The sequence below is a fragment of the Zootoca vivipara genome, chromosome 4, assembly GCF_963506605.1.
Source record: "Zootoca vivipara chromosome 4, rZooViv1.1, whole genome shotgun sequence".
NCBI lineage: Eukaryota > Metazoa > Chordata > Lepidosauria > Squamata > Lacertidae > Zootoca > Zootoca vivipara.
This window is the reverse complement of record NC_083279.1, coordinates 30,810,296-30,832,934: the sequence shown is the minus strand read 5'-3', so window position 1 is coordinate 30,832,934 and position 22,639 is coordinate 30,810,296. Positions and strand designations below refer to the sequence as shown.

The 22,639-nt window shown below is 42.7% G+C and overlaps 1 protein-coding gene across 1 annotated transcript in view; it reads right to left on the bottom strand.

The window, feature by feature from the left end:
- Nucleotides 1–7,956: 7,956 nt before the first annotated feature.
- The window catches only part of GABRG3 (gamma-aminobutyric acid type A receptor subunit gamma3), a 309,032-nt gene continuing 294,349 nt past the window's right edge, over nucleotides 7,957–22,639 (bottom strand). Inside the window, exons 7-10 of the mRNA XM_035115137.2 lie at nucleotides 18,464–18,616; nucleotides 10,654–10,850; nucleotides 9,255–9,284; nucleotides 7,957–8,235 (exon numbers count right to left, since the gene is read on the bottom strand). Coding sequence (XP_034971028.1) covers nucleotides 7,957–8,235; nucleotides 9,255–9,284; nucleotides 10,654–10,850; nucleotides 18,464–18,616 — 659 coding nt within the window. The remainder of the gene's footprint in view (nucleotides 8,236–9,254; nucleotides 9,285–10,653; nucleotides 10,851–18,463; nucleotides 18,617–22,639) is intronic.

The window sequence follows — 22,639 nt, the reverse complement described above, 5'->3', positions numbered from 1 at the left end:
CATAAAGACATCTTGGTCTGGGAAATGTGAGTTCTGCAAGCTACATGAGTCACATATCCAAAGTAAGGTGTGTAGGCAGCATATAAAAATATTTTATAGTACTTTTACATTTCTTCTCTTGAAAGCAAGTAAAGTAAAGTAAAGTAAAGGTAAAGGGACCCCTGACCATTAGGTCCAGTCGTGGATGGCTCTGGGGTTGCGGCGCTGATCTTGCTTTATTGGCTGAGGGAGCCGGCGTACAGCTTCCGGGTCATGTGGCCAGCATGACTAAGCCGCTTCTGGTGAACCAGAGCAGCGCACGGAAACACCGTTTACTTTCCCGCCGGAGTAGTACCTATTTATCTACTTCCACTTTGAAGTGCTTTCGAACTGCTAGGTGGGCAGGAGCAGGGACCGAGCAACAGGAGCTCACCCTGTCACGGGGATTCGAACCGCCGACCTTCTGATCGACAAGCCCTGGGCTCTGTGGTTTAACTCACAGCGCCACCTGTGTCCCTTTGTCTTAAGTAGCATTTTTTAAAAGTGAAAGAATCACCATGGAATTACTATGTGGATACTTTATCGCTTCAAAAAATAAAGGCCGAAGGAAAATCTCAGTTTCGTACTTTGGGATAATGGTAGTCATCAAATGTCTGAATAATCTGAGCTTTCCTCACTGAATGAAGATGTTCTACGAGAGGAACTTCACTGATTATCTTTGAATAACATAACAGGACTGGAGAACTTCCCACCAGCCCCAGTTAGTATGCCAAATGTTCAGGGATTATGGGAGTTGTAGTGCAACAACCTCTGGAGGGCTACAGGTTTCCCCAACCTTGCTTTAGATGCTGCTCAACCAATAAGTGAAGTTTACCTGCACATACTTTACACAGGAATACAGCAGCACAAAATGTCATTGTTTCATATGTAGTCCAAATATTATTATTTCCCCCTAAAGCATAGTTTTAAAAGTTTGGACCAATTCTGTTCATCACTGTGCTAAGAAAATTTCCCATACAATTGTGGACTAAGATCCTGGCATTGATACTGGCGTCCTTCTGTTGGTGATGGAACTGGACTCCAGTCCCCCCACCACAGCAGCCACCAGTACTTCCACACTGACAGCTGCCTCCTGCCTCCTGCCCCTGCTCTATCACTCATTATAGGTCAGTTGTGAGGTGTTGTCAGTTCTAGAGGGAAGGCAGAAGGGAACAGCTTCCCCTCTCTAGACCTTTTTGGTCCATTGATATTACAAAGGCCATACAAATTTGTGTCAACTAGCTATAATAGTAAGGAAGTGGGCTTCTTGAATTCTGAACAATTTATATTAAGCTGCGGTAGATCAACTCAGCAGAGTCACATTGTATTCTACAACCTGCTCCTTTTACGGCGTTTAATCTGATTTGCATGACACGGTCACCAAACCATTGTTTAACAAGACTGCATAAATATGCAGGTTCCCAGAGAGGAGCTCATGTTTTGGCTCAGCATCTTCCATACTAGGGCTCCTGGTTAAGCAATTGCCTCACTAACCCCAAGCTGTAGTCAAGGAAGTCTGCAGGCTTACAATGCCATGCAAAACTGCCCTTTGACTATCCTCCCCCTTTTGGAGAAGGATGTATTTTGGCCTATGTCCACTTATAGTAGTGAGATTAGTTCCAAATGCTATATACCGTATTAAGAGCATAAAAAATAATATTCTAAAATCATTTGAGTTGGCTTCTGTGTCTTTGAACACATTTCCCCCTGCGAATCCCATTTTGAAGGGATCACTGAGGCTTCATTTCCTTGGGAGAAATAAATGACAAAGAATAGTTGGAAATGGAAACAAATGAGAAATCAATACACCAATTAATGCAGACATGCTGTATAGCATTTTAGCTCATAAGGCTCTAGTACAAGGACCACTTAGTGTAGTGCTGCTTATTTGAGAACCAAGGGCATGGGGAGCTGCAGTTCTTGTGCAGCTTGTAAATTACAGTCAATGGGCTGGATCCACAGAATATTGTAAAGTGCAGTTACGTTCATCTGCCTGTGAGTGCGGATGGGGTTTATTTTTTTATGGGGGGGGGGGAAATGAATTTGGCATTGGTGGATAATTGAGCGATGAATTCCATAAAAACAAGAATGCTTCTACAAGGCACTAAATGCCACACAAATACTGCTTTTAATATTATGGGGAAACATGATTGCTGGTTGCCAGTTGACATAAGGTTCCACAATGGGGGGAGTTTTGATATGTGAAACGTTCGCTTCTACTGGACAAAAATTGGCAATAAAGAGCAGAAGATCTTTGTTGCTTATTTTGCAGCATATCTTAATGATAAAACAAGGGTTTTATCATAATGAATTCCACTTCCCCTTTCCTTTAAAACTTTTAATTGCTTCTATGTGGCAAAATAAAATATAAAATACTTGGACAAGCATTGTCACCGATGCCTGCGATTTATGTTTCTTTCCTTCCATTATTTTCAAAAGCCAAGGGACGCGTTAGCAGTTGCTTGGAAGAGATATCACAACACCAGTTAGAACTGCAACAGGGATTCTCAAATATTACAGTTGGATTAAAATGGCACCTCCTTGTCATTAGTGGGAATGAGCCAAATAAATGACTTGCACAGTTATGTTTATATGGGGTAAAATTACTGCTACATTTCTTTCCACTGAATATTTTCAGGGAAGGGTGTAGCATTATTTTGCCAGCCATCTAGTTGACCACTGTGAAAACAGGAGGCTGGACTAGATGGACCATTGGCCTGATCCAGCAGGCTCGTCTTATATTCTTACTCAGCCAGATCACTAGAATGGATCGTGGAAGCCCAAACAGGCATCTTCATTTCAGTAGGATACAGCAAGCTGGAGCTCTTAGTGCTGAACCCTATTTTCTCTACGTGAGCCCTGAAAGTGGAGCAGCATTTTTTTTACTCCGTTCTCGGGTTTTTTGTATTTTAAAAAAGCTTGTTTCATTGTGGGAGGGGATCTTCCTATGATAAATAGTGTAGGTGGCACTGCCATCAGCTTCTCTGGGTTGGGCTCTTCCTTTAGCTTATTGGCCCACTGAAGCAGCCACATTAGGCGATGGAATAACATGGGGCAGGGCCCCCGCGGATGCTCCACTTGGCCTGGCAAGTGTGCTGCTGTCATGTGACCCTGATAAATGAGGCTTTTGGTGTTGGAGGGGCAGTAGTACAGGGGTGGGCAGCACTTTCCCATTTCAGCTGAGGCAGTGAAATGGGGTGGGGGCACCTCTGCTTATGGCAACAGCGTTGCAATTCACAGCCTGCCATAGTCACAGCCTGTTATGCCTCTGCTTAAATGACGTTACATCCATGTCATCCCAGAGGCATTTTTCTTCTCACTCACAGTAATATCTGACTGCAGCATCATTCAAACAGTCCGCTGAACCACTGGCTGTAGCTCCATCACTACAATTTCCAGATCAGGTCTAATGCTCCGGAAAACAACAGGACCCGGATCCATTCTAGAAATGGTTTCAGTCCTGGCAAAAGTCAGTGTTCTGGCACAAAGTCAGCTGCGGCCCATGCTTAATTCTGGGACAAACAGATCAAGGCAAAAGTTAGCTCAAGGCCATATGCTTTTTCACATCTCTCTATAAGCTACTTGAAGAATGCATCCTAGGAAAGAAGAAAGGCTGGGAAAGTGGTTGTTTCAATGTCCTCCAGCACTAGTGATCAATTGGCTAAACTTCATTCACTGAAGGAAATTCCTATCACACAGGGTGACATCAAACATTGGAGTAGCTGAAACCCATTGATTTCAATGGGTCAGCTTTGAATATGAGTTGGTTGGACATGCCTTCTTGTGTACAATAATTACCAGAACTAACACGAGCTTAACAGTGCACAGTTATGAAAAATGCTAGGGAAGAGCTGAGAAGCTTACATAGGCCCTTGAACTGTCCATTGCTCCCTAAAGAGGGCATCCTCATGCTGTTATAATTATGACATCGCATACCCAAATTGCAAATCATTTTACTTCATGCTGATCCCACTGAGATTAAGTGAATTGCATGCTTGTCTCCATCTGGTTTTGTTGTGCTTGATACTCCATTCAGAGGTAATTCATAACACACAAGGAAAATAGGCAATGTTTCTATGAGTTCTGTTTTGTTGGAAGTGGGGTTTTGGTCAATGACCACTTACCTGAATCTAGTTTCTCTAGGTGCATTATTGTTTAAAGCGAACAATTTATTTTAAGCTGTGGCAGATCACCAAAGTCTTGCTATACTCAAGCCATGAAATGGCTATCTGGTTCCAGAAATACAGGCACAGGAATTTGGAAGGCAAGCAAAGGAATCAGTAATGAATTCAATGGGTCAATAATGGAAACGAGGGCAATGAAGAACATATCTCATAAGCAGTCTACCACACAAATGCCAGCATGGTATCATAAACCAAGTCAATGGCTGTTTTCAGAGGGCAGATGCCATGGTGGGTTTTATTTGGGGGGGAGGGAGGGGAATGACCACAATCCTGCCAAAGATAAATATTTTTAAGTTTCATTGATTTCAATGCAAATAATAGTTTAATTCTCTCCAGGTGCTATCATTGGCTTCCACCTGTGTTTGGAAGCATTGTTGAATTTTTGAGGATGAGGATTCCTGTCTACATTTGGTTATATTAAAAGCTCAGTTTATGGATGTGTACAAATTTAGATCTGCCATGCTCAATGATTCATAGGAAGAAATCTCTCTTATTGGGTGAAGGATGAAAATTGAAAGCCAATTTTCACAAGAAAATTGGTTTAAGAGACTTTCAGACCCCTGAAATGTTGGCCTGTAGATTCATTGTCTGCACTATTTTCGTAACACACTTGTTTTGTAACAAGAGAGGATAAATGCCTTGCATGAATGTGTGGCACAGGGGTCAGGTCTTTACCACCCAGGCTGCCCAAGATTTCTGTGAGGTTTCTTTTTTGTGTGTGCCAAAGTTAGGAAATCAGTCACTTCTGATCAGATGAGGTACTTTGGTAAAAGAGCATTTTAAGCCGCAAATGATGTTGTTTGTTAATTGCACAATTAATTGTCCAGATAAGGCACGGTATTGTGACTGAATCCCAATAGAAAACTAATGCTAGACTATAAAACTACTGTCCTATAAAATGAGAGTTCTGTTTACATATTTTTATGTAATTGGGGGGGAGTGTGTCTTTCCCCCTTCTATAACAGAGGTGAGAAGCCTTTGGCCCTCCATTTGCTGTTGGATTTCAACTCCCATCAGCCCCCAGCCAGCATAGTTTATGGTCAGGGGTGATGAGACTTATAGTCCAGCAATATCTGAAGTGCCACAGCTTCACTACCGCCCTTCTATACAAATGAATGTCTAAATTTCTGTTGAAGGTCATGGAGCTAGATTACATTTTTGTACTTTTTCAAAGAAAGGCTCAGTGCAGTTACCAATGATCAGAATCTAATGTGGTCCACTGAAATGCACAGATTTTCATTGGATAGAGTGTTTGCAGGATCTGTTGCTAGGCAATAACTAGCTTGGTTTTCATACTTATGTTAGCAATTCAGGGGTGTTTTTTTTATTTCTTTGTTTTTTCAATGATGGCTCATGTTGTTCTTACCAGATGTGCATGACTTTTAGTACACATGTGTGTAGACTCTTCTACATTTCACAGCTTTTAGAAAAATATGAACTGAACTCAAAAACACATCCCCATCCATAAACCTACGTAAGAAGAAAAGGCTGAAGTCTTTTGATTATTATTTTTTAAAAAAACAGTAGCATAACCCAAACAAATTAATATTTTGGTCTAAGATAAATATTTCAGATTATTTTAGGACAGAGTTTAATGAAGTGCACTCCTAAATTCTTGAACCAGCCAGCTAGATAATTAAGACTATTGTATGTGTTGAACTACACTCTATCCTTGTGATGGAGTTTTTGCTCTCAACAACGGAATTCATTTAACGTATTAGAAACATAGGAGGCTGCTTTTTACCAAGTCAGACCAATAGCAAGTATCATTTTCCATGACTGGTAATGGTTCTCTGGGATTTCACAATGGGAGCTGGTCCTATGTAAAACCCTGAAGAGATGCCAGATTGAACTTGGGACCTGAGCTGATGGCCCTTCCCTTAATTTTCTCTGCTTCCATGTCAGAACTTCACTTAATTTTGTAAAAATAATAATAATACGGTGTTTGAAATTAAGTATTCCTTCCTTTAAAAAATTAATTCAAGAAAATTCCATTTCCTATATTTCTCAAACTATTGTTTCCAACATGCTCTTGAGACTCATTCTCTCCTTCCCAATTTCAGAAGAAAATGAAAATAAATAGAACAATATGAACTGTGCACTGCAGGCAATCATATCCATTTTGGAATAAGCAAAATTAAGGGTACAAATTGACAGAAAAAGGCATTCGATGGTATTGAGAGTACACTTTTGAAAATGCCATTCAATTCAAAGTTGGCGGAATTTTTTTGACAGAAGTAATACTTAAAACTTTTTAAAAAGAAAATGTAGATATTTTGGCACATTTATACAGGACTCTTGGAAGGGATATGAAGGGCTTCACAATAATGAACAGTTTGCACAACACAAAAAATGCGACACTTTCAGCAATTTAATGTCTGTGTTCCAAAAGTACAAAACACATTTCCAGTTTAAAATCTATTAGTAGTTTTTTTTAAAAAAAAATCCCAATATCTCTTCACTGTTTATTACAACTGAAGCTGCAGTGTATTTCACTTCTTTCCCAAGAAAATCCTGTTTGAACACATAAGGCTTCTGTTGTGCCAATACATAGGAATGCTTACCAGTGCTGCTACTCCAAAGTGTGTGGAATTCCTCACTAACAAGCACTCCCCCCCCCATTCGTATCCAATTCATGAACTCAAAGGATAGCACATACAGATTGGGCTTTCCACTAGAATGAATGGGGGCCCTTGAATGTGCAAGGGATAACATTTGAGCTCACATGGAATGGTGATAGCCAGAGCAATTCTATACTCACCTTTATGTTGGTCATCTGTTGGCGTGACGTCATCTCCACTGTCAGAGTGGCATTTTTGCCACTTCCTAAGTCCAGTCAGCTGGCATAACTCGGGTATAGAATTGCAGTCTGAGGTACATGAGTTTTATTCTGCCTGGGCAGAATAAAACAAAACAGGCTGGATCAGTAGCTTTCCCTTACTCCTAAATATCCATGAAAAAGAAACTCTAATGTATGGAAGAAATTTAATGGTAGCCTGCAATTAATCACATCCTCCTAGTGCTATTATATAGTGAACCGTACACCCAATCAGCTACAATCTGATACACTACCATAAACAAGCTAAGCCTTATCAAGATTCAAGTACGTTATTCTAGAAATAATTTCCTGCAGTGTTCGACCAGTCAGATTAATTTCACACCTTGTATTAAAGGGGTGCTACGTTAGTAACACCAACACCTCTATATTCACGAGAAGCAAATGTTTAGGTTTCCATTCAATCATACATTTTTTAAAAAAAACCCTCAAATTAAAACCAAGACAAAAATATTATAAATCCCATGAAACGAATACCAGTGGCTTTTCAATGAACATCATAGATAGTCCGCACCAATAAACATTTGCTCCCAGAACGTATTTAAAAGTTGGTGGGATTAATGTATGAATGAGTACTTGTCTTCATCCTTCTTGCCTGAACGCTACATAGCAATTGGTAACCCAGGAAAAAAACAGCACACCAGCAAATCCTCCATTATGTAGGAACAATAAATGAACATTTGTTATACAATAGTGTCTGGTGTACTTAGCAAAAATTTTTTTAATAATCTCATACTTGAAATGAATATTTTATTTTTGTTTTGTTTTTTCAGGCAAAGGTGTAAATAAAATCTTCTCTTTCTCTGATGACAAAGTGTAAGGTGACCTTTACTCTGTGCGATGACACTGGCCAGGTCCTTATCTTCCACATGTTCTCCATCCCTAAGAAGTGTGAAAACACAGTTTCCGTCACCGTTTCTAGAGATAGAGGTATCCAACCCAGTACACCAAGTTAAACAGCAGGAATGATGTAGGGAAGAAGACCCTTGAATAAGAGTCTAGTTCTAAGATGTCTATGTGTATCCTTCCTTTCCGCCATGAACCAGATTTACATTCTTCGTAACAGCAGAAAAAGCTCTGGCAGTCCTTCCCATCCAGACATTCATAGATACAATTGTCTTCAAATTCTTGCCAGTACATGGCATTATTCAATGCGATGACTGTAGGAGGAGGTCTCATCTCTAGTACAGAATAGTTCTAGGGGGGAAAGAGAGGACAGAAGAGATAGCACCTTGGCAACTATAGGGACATCAGAGTTTTGGCATGCAGATACTTTGGGCTGGTCTATGAAAAGCAGAGAAATCATGGAGTGCAGACATCCCCCTAGGACTGTACCACTTCAGCATTCAGGAAGGAATGTTACAGCTTACAATGCGCTCTACGTGGGGCTACCTTTGAAGGTGACCCGGAAACTACAACTAATCCAGAATGCAGCAGCTAGACTGGTGACTGGGAGTGGCCGCCAAGACCACATAACACCGGTCTTGAAAGATCTACATTGGCTCCCAGTACGTTTCCGAGCACAGTTCAAAGTGTTGGTGCTGACCTTTAAAGCCCTATATGGCCTCGGTCCAGTATACTTGAAGGAGTCGTCTCCACCCCCATCATTCTGCCTGGACACTGAGGTCCAGTACCGAGGGCCTTCTGATGGTTCCCTTGTTGCAAGAAGCCAAGTTGCAGGGAAGCAGGCAGAGGGCCTTCTCAGTAGTGGCGCCCACCCTGTGGAACGCCCTCCCATCAGATGTCAAAGAGAAAAACAGCAACCAGATTTTTAGAGGACATCTGAAGGCAGCCCTGTTTAGGGAGGCTTTTAATCTTTAATCAATTATTTTATTCTGTTGGAAGCCGCCCAGAGTGGGCGCCAGATGGGCGGGGTATAAATAATAAATTATTATTATTATTAATTGTACCATGTCCATAGCGTTCATTGATAAACTCTGCATGTTGAAAAGCTGCACAGTGGGCTCATGCTGAATACTAACAACTGAAGTCTTAAGGTTAATAGACACATTCTTTTTGTTGAATAAAAACCGGTGTTATTGTATTAAGGCAAAGTGTAAAGAAGCATCAAGGTGAAGCATTTATTGACTTCAGTTTTATTTCAATTTGTATTCATAAAGCTCGGGGGAAGAAGAAAGCAGAAGAAAATATTTCCATTCATAGCAACATGTTAGGCTGTATTAATTTTTTAAAAGAAGTTTAAAAACCATACTCACCATCATGTGCCCAAAACTGACATCAGGTAGCTCAGGTAAAAGAAATCAGAGAATAAGAAGAAAAACTTAGAAGAAATGACATGACTAGAATACACATAATATGGTGTAAACGTTTATACCGTTCCCCCCCCCCCAGTTTCTCAAATATTAAAGAGGAGGGGAGTTTCGATACAGAATGTGAGGATCTTAGACATCCCATAAGATGTCTAAGATCCTCACATTCTGTATCTAAACTGAATTGTCCAGATCCTGTCTGTAGGCAAGATCCAGCCCAAATTAAGCCCTTTTCACTTCCATGGGTTACAACGGGAAGCAATAAAATGTGAGCTTAATTTAAAATCAATGGGATTCACAGGTCATGAATCAGGCTGTTATGTTTAGTGACATGGGGATGCTCCTATGATTCATCCATGGCATTAAAACATTAAAGAAAGAATAGATATCACTACTTCAGAAAAGGATGAATACATCACTGAGCTACTTGAAACTTTTACATATTAATGTCCTGCCTGGAGGCAAAGGCACATATTAACCCCTCTCCTGTGACTTAGAGGGGAAAAAAGATCACAATACCTTTTTATTTGTAATATATGTAGATATATATATATAAAGCCAAGGCTACAAAACCGTGAGAATTGTAAATTTTCAATATGGTCTGTGTAAATGCTCTTGTGAATAGAAAAATTGCTGCATTTGACCAACTTTATGCCTGCCAGATGTTCTGGACTACAACTCCCATCCACCAATCAACATGGCCAAGGGAGGATAGGAGTTGTAGAACAAAACATCTGGAGAGTACCGGGTTGGGAACGTCTGTTCTACCGTGTTGCAATCCGTATTCCAATTCTTCTCTTCGGCCACTTTCACACCTTTTAAAGAGCTGTGGTGCCACTTAAAGCAGACATGGATTCCCCCCAAAGAATTCTGGGGACTGTAGTTTCCTAAAGGTCTTGAGAGTCGTAAGGAGACCTCTGTTTACCTCACAGAGCTACACTTATCCAGTGTTCCCCAGAAAGAGGTACTGACTGTTAAACCACTCTGGGAATTGCACGAGTTATTATTATACCAACAAGTGGAGCAACACTTCCATGCAAACCTTCTGCCCTGGTTTCTCATGTTCAGTAATGCTCATTGTTGTGTCACAGCACACTCACTGGTGCAAATGAAATTTAATGTGACATGCTAGCATATTAGTCGAAAAGCTACGTTTCCATAATGCAACGGGTTAAAGGAACATCGGAAAACAGCACAGAAGCACTATCATAATAATTTGGAAAACTGCACAATATTTTCTGCATCTGAATATTTCCCGCATGTTGCAGCGGAGTGAAAACGTTGGGTGCCACTCAACATCCGTTAATTCAGGTCTAGTTCCCCACTTCCCCCCACCTCATATTACCGACTTTTTCTTCTTTGTGCAATGTGGCTTTCTGCAACTCGAGTAGTAGTTGAGGGTGGCATATTCCATCAGAGCGGCAAACACAAATAAGAAGCACACAGTCACAAAGAGGTCCATGGCAGTGACGTAGGAAACACGGGGCAATGAGTTTCTTGCAATGGTGCTGAGAGTGGTCATGGTTAACACGGTGGTGATACCTGCAAGTGAAAGCATGTCTTTTCATGTTTTTGAAAGGAAAACACACCCAGATGCAGAACAGAACTGTGATTCAATTATGGTTCCCTCTTTGAAGAAAGATGACTTCATTCTTCATGGGTTTCACGGTCGCAATATATATATATTTTTTTGTAAAGAAAAGAAAAGCAGATCAGTGTGGAGCCAAAACAGAACAGAAAGGAGGGATTTGCCCCTTTTTATTTAAACAATCAGTGCCACTTGTCATTTTTTGATTGGCAAATGTCATTTTTTGATTGGCTTTCCCATCAATCTGCGCAGTCTAAATTGTGCGGCTGGATTACAAACAATCAATTACTATTACTGTTGATTTATCAATCACTGCCTAAGCCACCATCCCAAGGCGATTTGCACATAAGATAATTAGAAACAGTTAAAAATGATGAAACAGCAAAAGTTTCTAAAACTAGAACAAGTGGACGCTCATAGCAAAGGTTCATTTATTTAGCTTGGGAAGCCTGTCAACTTGGGGGAAGTGTCTTCAATTGTTTCCAGACAGTGCAAATAGTGGCCCCCGCAGATATCTCAACAGCAGTGCTATTCAACAGAAGAGGGGGAGGCATAGAAAAAGCCCTGCTCCAAGTTAGTGTGGAGCAGGTTTCTGAGCTCTTGTGGTTCCACTGGAAAAACTGGTTGTTCCAATCGGTGGGTGCTACAATGTTACTAAAACAGAAAAAGAGCAACAGGTGGTTTTCTGGTGGAAAGCCTCAACAGATCAGGTATAACCTACATGTCTTATGTTGCTTGCTTCTGACATATGCCAAAGACAAGGGCGTACCCACCACGGGGCAAGTTAGGGCAGCTGCCCTACTCTAGAAGCAGGGCTGGTGGGCAGAGGCGGAGCACAGCCCGGCAGAGCGTGAGTTCGCCATTCCCGCAGCGCCGCGCCCTCCCTCCAGCTCCCCGGCGCGCCCTCAGGCAAGGCCAAGCACGGCGGGGAACCAGGGAGCGCGGCGCGGTGGGCGGGAACGCCGAACTCGTGCTCCGCTGGGCTGGGCTCCGCCTCCGCCCACCAGCCCTGCTTCTTGGGAGGGGCACAGCCCGGCGGAGCGCGAGTTCGCCGTTCCCGCCCGCCGCGCTGCCCCCTCCCTCCAGCTCCCTGTCGCGCCCTCTGGCAAGGCCAAGCGCAGCGGGGAACCAGAGAGCGCGGCGCGGCGGGCGGGAACGCCGAACTCGCACTCCGCTGGGCTGTGCCCCTCCCTAGAAGCAGGGCTGGTGAGGGGAGGCGGAGCCCAGCCCAGCGGAGCGCGAGTTCGGCGTTCCCGCCCGTCGCGCTGCGCCCTCCCTCCAGCTCCCTGTCGTGCCCTCTGGCAAGGCCAAGCGCAGCGGGGAACCAGAGAGCGCGGCGCGGCGGGCGGGAACGCCGAACTCGCGCTCCGCTGGGCTGGGCTCCGCCTCCGCCCACCAGCCCTGCTTCTAGGGAGGGGCACAGCCCGGCGGAGCGCGAGTTCGCCGTTCCCGCCCACTTTGTGTCCCCTCCCCTTCCGTGCCTTGGCCCCTCCCCTTGCCCCCCCTAGTTTTGATCCTGGGTACGCCCATGGCCAAAGATCTCAAGGTATCATATACTGTAGTACAGGCATCCCCAAGCTTCGGCCCTCCAGATGTTTTGGACTACAATTCCCATCTTCCCTGACCACTGGTCCTGTTAGCTAGGGATCATGGGAGTTGTAGGCCAAAACATCTGGAGGGCCGCAGTTTGGGGATGCCTGCTGTAGTATTATACCTTAATCAAATGATTTGAGAGCTCCAGATAAAATGAATTATTTCCCATTTCTCTCCCCTACTCCCTATCCACTTTCTGATTATCTTCATTATTTCATCATAAAAAGCACCGCATACTAAGACCTTTGCTGAAGGGGATAAAGCCCTCTCTTCATACCACCAAGAGCAGCTGCCAAGAGCACTGGTATTTTCACTAATTAATTTCACTGAGCGAAATTTCTCTCTGATGTATCTCAACTGAGGTTAATAGGAGTTACACCCAGGGAGCTTTTGGCCCACTGAGACTCTCTATTCATTCTGTCTAATTAACTTTAATGATATAGAGGCATAAGGATGTTTTCAGCAGGTAGCCTTTGGCCGTATTGTAAACAAATGTATTTTTGGAATCAGGCACTCTTTACTATTTCACCTGGGAGGGTTTCCACTTTCAGACTTAAATAAATGCCCAACTATGAAACAAACAGAACTGATGGCTGTCCTTTAAAAAAAAAGCTTGCCTGAAAATGACCACAGTGGAATCGTGGATGGGTGCTTTAATAGAAGACCTTTAGACTGCCATTCTATCCCTATTTGCCCAGGAATAAGCGCCACTGAACTTAATGGGACTTACTTTTGAGTGGGTATGTATTGGATTACACGACATAATGTTGTGCTTAGAGTATTGGACTCAAACAGTGGCTCCCCAAGTGGGCAGTACTGCCCCCTGGGGGGGTGGGATTACCTAGGGGAGCACTGAAAGCCGGGGGGGGGGGCAGCAGTGGGGCACAGGAGATGACTATTAGACTTCAAAAAGCTGGAATCACTGGTTCAAGTTCACCAGCTTTGTGGAATTAATCGAACTAAATAGTTTCAACTGGATTTTGAGCAAATGTGCAAATAATTGCTACTGTTTTGAATGTTCTTGTTTTATTATCTTCCTTAGTGGTTCATTCCGTTTGCCAGTTTGAATAATGCCTTTTATAGGCAGGTTAGGGGGCACTGGGGATGAGTTTATGGAGCCAAGGGGGCACTGCCTTGAAAAAGTTTGGGAACCACTAGGACTAGGCAGACCAGGGTTCAAATCCCCATTCAGCCATGGAACTCGCCACATGACCTTTGGCCAAGAACAGTCTCTCAGCCTAGGTTACCTCACAGGGTTCTTGTGAGGATAACATGGGAAGAAAGAGAACCATGTGTGCCATCTTGACATGCTTGGAAAAAAGTCAGGCTATAAATGCAATAATAAATACATACATAAAAATCTGATTCATCCCTATAAGTTCAGTTTCATGTAGATGTGCTTTTGGCTACTGATGGTAATTGGTTAGTGTGCCATCCCACAGGTCCCGGGAGCCATGTTGTTCTCACTGTTGTTTTACAGATGGAGAATGAGGACACAGTGACTTGATTCAGGCCACACACAGGAAAGGGTGTCTCAAGTGATCCGTTAAGGGCACATGCAAGCATAAGGACCCCTGATCAAATGCTTCAGAGCAGGACTGGGGTGAACACAACCCTGTCCTAGTTACAGGTAGGTAGCTGTGTTGGTCTGAGTCAAAGCAAAATAAAAAAATTCCTTCAGTAGCACCTTAAAGACCAACTAAGTTTATATTTTGGTATGAGCTTTCGTGTGCATGCACACTTCTTCAGATACACTAGAAACAGAAGTGTCAGACCCTATATATATACAGAGGGTGGTGGGAGTGGGTGGGAATGGGTGGTGGGCTGATGGGAGTGGTAAACCTGGAGATGGCTGTTAATGGCTGCTGATGGCTGCAATTAGTCCTGGGCTGAGGTGCTAAAGAGAGCTTGATCATGCATAATGAGATAAGAATCCGATGTCTCTATTCATCCCAGGTGCTTCCATGGTTTTAAGCTTGGTAATGATTTCCAATTCAGCAACTTCTCTTTCCAGTCTGTTCCTGAAATTTCTCTGTAATAAAACAGCTGCTTTGAGATCTTGTATAGAATGTCCTGGGAGATTGAAGTGTTCTCCTACTGGTTTTTCAGTCTTATGGTTCCTGATGTCAGATTTATGTCCAATAAAGCAGCTGTTTTATTACAGAGAAATTTCAGGAACAGACTGGAAAGAGAAGTTGCTGAATTGGAAATCATTACCAAGCTTAAAACCATGGAAGCACCTGGGATGAATAGAGACATCGGATTCTTATCTCATTATGCATGATCAAGCTCTCTTTAGCACCTCAGCCCAGGACTAATTGCAGCCATCAGCAGCCATTAACAGCCATCTCCAGGTTTACCACTCCCATCAGCCCACCACCCATTCCCACCCACCCCCACCACCCTCTGTATATATATAGGGTCTGACACTTCTGTTTCTAGTGTATCTGAAGAAGTGTGCATGCACACGAAAGCTCATACCAAAATACAACCCTGTCCACAGCTGATGTAAGTAGGGTGAGCAGGACTGTGTTCACCCTGATCCTGCAACCCACCCTAGCAACCTCCTGCTTCCTACTGTCTTGAGGCAGGGGGAAGGCAGACAGCAAGGGCTTTAACACTTCAAACTGCATTCAGACATTCACCTGAACATGCAAAAGACAGAACTGGAGATGGGAAGGGGTGTGCATGCAAGCCTCGCCTGCAATGTTCTCAAGATGCTGTCTGGATTTTTGCACAAAGGGTTCGTAGATCAATGTTGAAGTTTGCAATTCATTATGTGGTGACCCTATTTCAATCCAGGTTTTGGATCTCATCTATTGACTCAGGACAAGAAGGGTGCACATTTCCTTACAAAAAGATGTCCAAGACCTAATGATTAACATATCTGCTCTTGGTTGAGGATGGGATCTTGATAACCAGGACATTACCCTGCCCCACAAATCTGCTGCAGATACCGGTATCTCCCCGGGGCAGTCTTGAATTCTGATTTGCACCTCTGCAGCCAAATATCTCCTAACCTTCTCATTTCCCCTTGAGCATTCAAATGTTTAAAAGATAATAGTATCCTCTGATTAAACTTCTAACCCATGCCTCCCTTTGATCAGACTGATAACAGAGGTTTGCAGTGATAAGCAAGCTGCTTGTGGAAAGCCAGGGCCAGAGGGCTTTGCTGCCTGCTAAAAACCACTTGACATTTACACGATCTTTGTTCTTCCCTAGAAAGTTGAACATTGTGAAAATCTAATTCAAGAGCATGCTCTCTCATCATTCCATCACACTTTTGATAGAGAAATGTTATTCACAACTGTACCCAATCATTTCTCATTTCTAAAACTATGCCTAATCTAAAGTTGGGGGGGGGAACAGAAATTTAGCAATGCCTATTTCTCATCCCCCTCTTCAATACCGCAGTAGTGGCAATAGCAAAGTTTTAATATTTGTCCCTCAAGAGTATTACACACCTCTTCCCCTTTCTATATCTGTGAAACATGCTTTATATGGGGCATAAGTGTGCAATCCTGTACATAATTACCCAGAAGTAAGCCAATGTGACATGCATATGTATGCTGAACTGTGTGTTTGTGGCGTTTTTTTGCATATGTATTGCACTAGCAGCCCTTGGAAAATCAGAGTCTTTCATGGGGGTAGATAACCAAAATTCCTCCAGAAATTGTTGGAGTACAACTCCCATCACTCCTGCCCATTGGTCATACTGGCAGGGGCTGATGGGCATCGTTGTTTGGCATCATCTGGAATGCCACAAGTTCTACTTCTTCACCTTGAAATTAAACCCATGACATACACTACAGATGTTATACTTTTGATGCTATCCGATGGCTGCATTTTTAAATCCGTTCCTCCTGTGTGATTTTTTTTACCCTTTGACTTATATATTATGAACGACAGCTCCCATCACCCCTGACTATAGCCCCGTAGACATCTGGAAGATCAGATATTAAGTCACCCTGATTTACTGTTTTGCAGATAAGATGCAGCCACAGGGAGGCAGAATCTCCATCTGTATATATTGGCTTTTCTAATAAGTGGGTGAAATTGTGTGGGATATTAGTGCTATCTGGAAGAAATCCTCCCTCACCAACAAATGGTCCTTCTGCAGGAAGGAGAGGCAAGCAGGAGCAGCAGCAGGAGAAACTGGGAACAGTGGGGGCTTACTGGATGGTTGCATTTGAGCTAGATACTGGTATAGGAGATGAAAGATTTGGTATCTACAGGGCTTGTGAACTGCCATGAGTGGTTGTATAATGGTTGCGTGTACATACAACTCTGTGTATGGATAGTGGTGCTTCCTGACCACGTGAAAGGGCAATTGGTTTGGGACCAATTGGTTTGGGATTTGTCCAGAATGGATGCACAGCCTTATTTTGCATGCCATTAAATTGTGTCTGCTTGTGGCTCTGGTTTCTCACAGTTACCCAAATGCAGTAACTACGGTACTACCGTACTTTGCCATCACTGTTCATGAAAAGGAGCTCCGAGTCAGTCCAGAGTCCTCCTTCTACTGCCCCTAATAACTTCATGCTACAACAATGCTAGTGCTTTTCACAGTGCGACCCATTCAGCAAAGTAATAAAGGGCATCAGGATTCCTTTCCAGTCTGCTTGATCTCCCTCATGATGACCAATCTCTTGGGGTTGGTTCACTTTGATTTCTCATTGTTTGATGACTCACAGCTGAGTAGATGAATTGGAGAAACCTCATTCATTGTGCTTTGAGGTGAGATACAGTATTTGAAAGTTCCGCCTGTTGTGTTGGATCTACCACCATGCCCCATTCATTCATATCTGCCTGCGTGGACTTGTTCTAAGAACGCTGCATTCAGGATACCTTGCGATGGTAGTCTTAGCAGCTTGGATTAATAACGCGGACAGTGTAATATCGTAAGGAGGAGACTGCACCAATACATTTGCATAGTTAACCACAACAAATCCAAACTAGAGGTGTGCACAATGATCCACCCTATGTGTGGGCAAATAAATTGTGGGGACATTTTTTACTAATGGGGGATTTCCCTAGGAGGAGAAGAAATTCTCCAACATTTTCTTGGGGTAAGGGGTTGAACTCACCATTAGCAGTGAAAGTACTTCATTTTCTTCTAAGGTTTGGATTTTGGGTTTGTGTGAGTGTGACCATCATTTTGCATGTCCCACGGTACTTTAAACTAGATCTGGCACCAGCACTGGGCCAAACTGGTCCGTGGTCAAGCGACCTGTGTGCCTGGCCACACTGCCATTCATTGCCTATCTGCTAGGAGCCTGGGTGCTTTACAGCAGCAGCAGCGATGGCGGGTGGTGGTGCCACTTTTGAAGGGGAGCCAAGCTCAGCTCCCATCTGTGGTGGCTGCCTGCCATTTTAAGTTACCCAAAATGCAATACCCTGCCCCATAGATGTATGAAATGTATTGACTGGTTGTATCTATAACCCAGGGAACTGGTGTGGGGCAGTGAAAGCAGCAGCAGTGCTAGAGAAATCGTGTAGCGATCACCCAGGGATGGGGTTCCCAGTCATATACACATTCATTGTTGTATGAGAATTCTTAGAGCGCTTCAGAAACAATGAGAAAGATAGAGTTTGCAATCCAAGAAACCCTGTTCTAATCTGCACTATTAAATCCCTATTATACCACTTTAAGAAGTCCTGGAAACTGGTTTGTTAAGGGTGCTGAGAGTTTTTAGGAAGACTCCCCTCACAGAGCTACAGTTCCCAGAGTTCCCCAGGAAGAGGGATTGATGGTTAAACTACTCAGGCAGGAACAGAATATCCAAATTTGCAGGATGCAAGCTGTCTTTTTCTCCCCCCCCCCGTCCCCACTTCTCAATCTCTCTCTCTCTCTGACATATATATTTGCCATGAAGCAATTGTTCACTGGAAATTAGATTGAATTTCTCCAGTGACAAAGAACACAGGCAGGATTCAAATCCACCATGACACAAAAAAAATTCCAAGAACTTACCTAGGGCTGTTCTTGCTGGTGTGGCATCCTTTTTAATCCAAAACGATACCCAGGATAAGACAACTGTTAATATACAGGGAATGTATGTTTGAATAGTGAAGTACCCCATTCTTCTACTTAAATCGAAGTATATAGTCATGACTATATAATCACCTGCAAGAATAAAGAAATTGTATAATTTGGTAACTGGCTTGTAGAATCCAGTGGGAGTCTGGTCACATGAAGAAGGAAACAGAGAACATTGCTGTAATGACTTACAGTGTTAACATTCATGGGCGACACAGTGCTTGGAATATAGAATATATATCAGTGATGGCAAGATCAACTGGGGTTGGAGAGCCAAACTTTCCAAACTTTTCCAGGGCCCACACCCATTAATTTTTTTTACTACAAAAACCCCAACTCCTGAATTTGACATCAACGTTATGTTCAGCAGAATCTAAAATTTGAAACACAGGAAGCCCAACACATTTTGGCACCTGAGACAAACTACAAAATAGTGCACTACCACCAGTTCAGAGGAGTGAAGATCAGCTTGGGAATGAAAGGGGGGAGGGGGAGAGGAGGAGCAGGTGGTGGCGGCTGAAGCAGCACAGGGCAAATCCACCACTCTTCCCAGGGGGTCCAGATTTGCTGCCCAAAGCAGCTGCCGCATCCCGCTTCATGGGCAAGCCACCCCTAATTTGATCTACAGTGGTACCTCTGGTTAAGAACTTAATTCGTTCCGGAGGTCTGTTCTTAACCTAAGACACCACTTTAGCTAATGGGGCCGCTGGGCCGCTGGAGCATGATTTCTGTTCTCATCCTGAAGCAAAGTTCTTAACCCGAGGTACTATTTCTGGGTTAGCGGAGTCTGTAACCTGAAGGGTTTGTAACCTGAAGCGTTTGTAACCTGAAGCGTTTGTAACCCGAGGTACCACTGTATTTGAATATGGCAACTTATATAATCTGAAACATGTACAGCACAAATATAATAACATAAAGTTACTAGGTATATACATAATGTCCTGGATGTGACCTGGAACCCTAAGGAAAAATACTGCTGTGCCCTTCCAAAGCTGCTATCAGACCAGATGTATGCCTCAGTCCCCACCCCAGCCCACAGTAGCCTTGAAGATAACGCCACCATTGGTAAAGTATTTTTAATGTTGTGGGTGGCATAGGGCACACTGGGGACTCCCCAAGGGGTCTGCTCAGGCTCCCAGGCCTTATGTCTGAAATTGCTAAGTGCTGCTTTCTATTTTCGTCTCTGGAGCCTGATGTCTAAGAGGCAAATGAATTTTAAATCAATAGATTCAAATAGGTTGTGCAACAGTATAGTCTAACGCAATGGAATTGTGGTGAGAGACTATGTGAAAGTAAGCTTTCTTTGAAATGAGTGGGCTTAATTTCAAGAATCTTGATTCCTTATTACTGAACAGAAGGTTGTCAAAGAAAGTGAGTTTTATCCACCAGGCTTAGACAATATGCAGTGTAGTTTTTGCAGTACATGTAATTTGTATTTTCTGATTATGTGACAAAGCAGCTCTTTACATGAAGTGCAACAGAAGTGTGAAATAATTACTTCACCTGGCAAAATATAAAATGAAAGAGAGAGAGAGAGAGAGAGAGAGAGAGAGAGAGAGAGAGAGAGAGAGAGAGAGAGAGAGAGAGAGAGATTCAATAATAACTTGAAAGGGAGGAATTATGTTTAGGCTTACAAATTTAAATAATGTATTATTTGAATAATGTAATGTGGCCCCAGGCTTCTTACCACTTCTCTTCATTTTTAGCATGTTATTGATCTCAGTAATATATAGAGATAACATTATAGCACAAAAGAAACAACACAGGAAATGAGTTGACTGATAAAAATGTGCCTTTTAATAAGGGATCATGTTCCCAGCTTTGAAGAAACTTATAAATAAAATTAAGTCAGCTCGTAGTAAGACTACCGTATTCAGAGAGGATGCAATTACACGACTGAAGGACTTTGTAGCAGGATTTGAACGAGATGTACATGGGACCAGGAAAGAGGCAAGTGTTTGACAAATAAGGAAAGGTGAGCAAAGAGAGCAAGTGAATAATGTTAATTAGAAAAAAAAAGAGTAGGTGGCTCCTAGAAGAATGTCAACTAGCTCTTTTGAAATAAATTTAAAAAATCCTAAGGTGCTACTGGATAATTTTTTGAAGAAAATCAAAAAAATTTCCAGCAGCACCTTAGGAAAAAGCAAGGGATAGTATGCAGATGACCTGTAGGACTAACTGCAGTCATTAACAGTCATCAACAGGTTTACCATACCCATTGAGTCAATCACCCATCTCCCACTACCCTTCTGAGTAATACCCCTCCCCACCCTCCCACCATATATAAGGTTCTGGTGGCTTCTGTTTCAGTGTATCTGAAGAACTGTGCATGCACACGAAAGCTCATACCCAGAACAAACTTAATTGGTCTCTAAGGTGCTACCGGACAATTTTTAAAATTGTTTTATTTATTTCGACTGCGTCAGACCAACTACCTACCTACCTGAATCTAGCTCTTTTGAGTTAATGGTGCAGATTCAACAACAATGACAGAATGGAAATATTGTGGGACATAATCCTTATTCACTACTTAGCTTCCTTCTAGCACAATTAATATTAGCTTCTAAAGTCATTTAAATGAGAACCAGTGGGGATAAATTTTTGCACTGGTAAGCCTGCTCTACTCAAATAGGCTTATTGTGTGGTATGGAACTCTGATCTTCAAGGATTCTTAATCATGCAGAGATCTACTCTATTCTGCCTTATTTGGGCCACACCTGAAATACTGTGTTTCATTCTGGGCGCTATAATTTAAGAAGCTGGAACGGGTGCAGAGGAGGATGACCAAGACAATAAAGGGTCTAGAAACAAAGCCTTATGAGGAATAGTTGAGGGAGTTGGGTATGTTTAGTTTGGAGAGGAGGCGACTAAGAGGAAATATGGTATCTAAATATCTAAAGGGCTGTCACATGGAAGATTGGTTTCTCCGGCTCTGGAAGGTAGAACTCAAACCAACAGATTCAAGTTACAAGAAAGGAGATTCCAACTCAGCATCAGGAAGAATGTAACTCAACATCTGGTAAGAGCTATTTGACAGTGGAACGGACTCCCTTGGGAGGTTGTGGGTTCACCTTCCTTTGAGGTTTTTAAGCAGAGGTTGGATGGCCATCCGTCATGTATAATCTAGTTGAGATTCCTGCATTGCAGGGGGTTGGATTAGGTGACCCTTGGGGTTACTTCCAACTCTACGATTCTGATCTAGCAGCAGTCACTTATGTTTGTATTATTAATGCTGTACTGCACCTTTACACGGGGCTGCCATTAACGGTGATCAGAACTTGAGCTGGTTCAAGAGTTTGCTTATTTGATGATAAGACTAAGCTGTAGTGAAAACATCTACTTTGAAATGTCAGCAGTGGCTGTCGGTTCCTTTTCATATTGGGTTCAAAGTGGTGGCAGTGATCTTTCAAACCCTAAATGAATTAGGTCCTGAGTATATCAGACCATAGCTCAGTGGTACAACATCTTGCATACAGAGGATTCCAGGTTCAATCCCCAACATTTCCCAGTAGGTTATCCTCTTTCTGAACACCTGGAGAACAATGTGTTTTCTTTACTGGCCCCTGTTTTTTGGAACTCCTTCGCACTGGAAGTTCTACAGACAGCCTCTTTCCAGACAAAATTATGCAAAAGGTAGCTTTCTGATTAGTTATTAGACTTTAACTGATTGAATTGTGAACTCTTTAACCCAACTTTCCTTGTAAATCACATTGGAAGCTGCTACGGCCAAGAAGTGGTCTAGGAAGAGAGTAGATAACTTTTTTTTGTGGGGGCAGTGTTTTATTGTGATGTGATATAGGAAAAGGATGGCAAAGATAAGGTTTTTAAGCAGAGGCTGAGCCTATTTGGGATGCTGCAGTAATGGGTTTCCTGCATTGACAAAGGGCTGGTCAATATGACCTCTGATGACCCATCCACTTGTCAGTAAATAGTTAAATTGATTCAAGGAGGAGATCCTCAAGTGGCAATTGTATCTAAGGCTATCTTCCATTTTTCCTAATTTCCTTTTACAAGCACATTCTCCTTCTGTTCAGTCTTTCTCTGACATAACTGCTTATTTCATTCCTTCTATACAATGGGCTGCAATTTTCACGCTGGCAACCTCTTGTG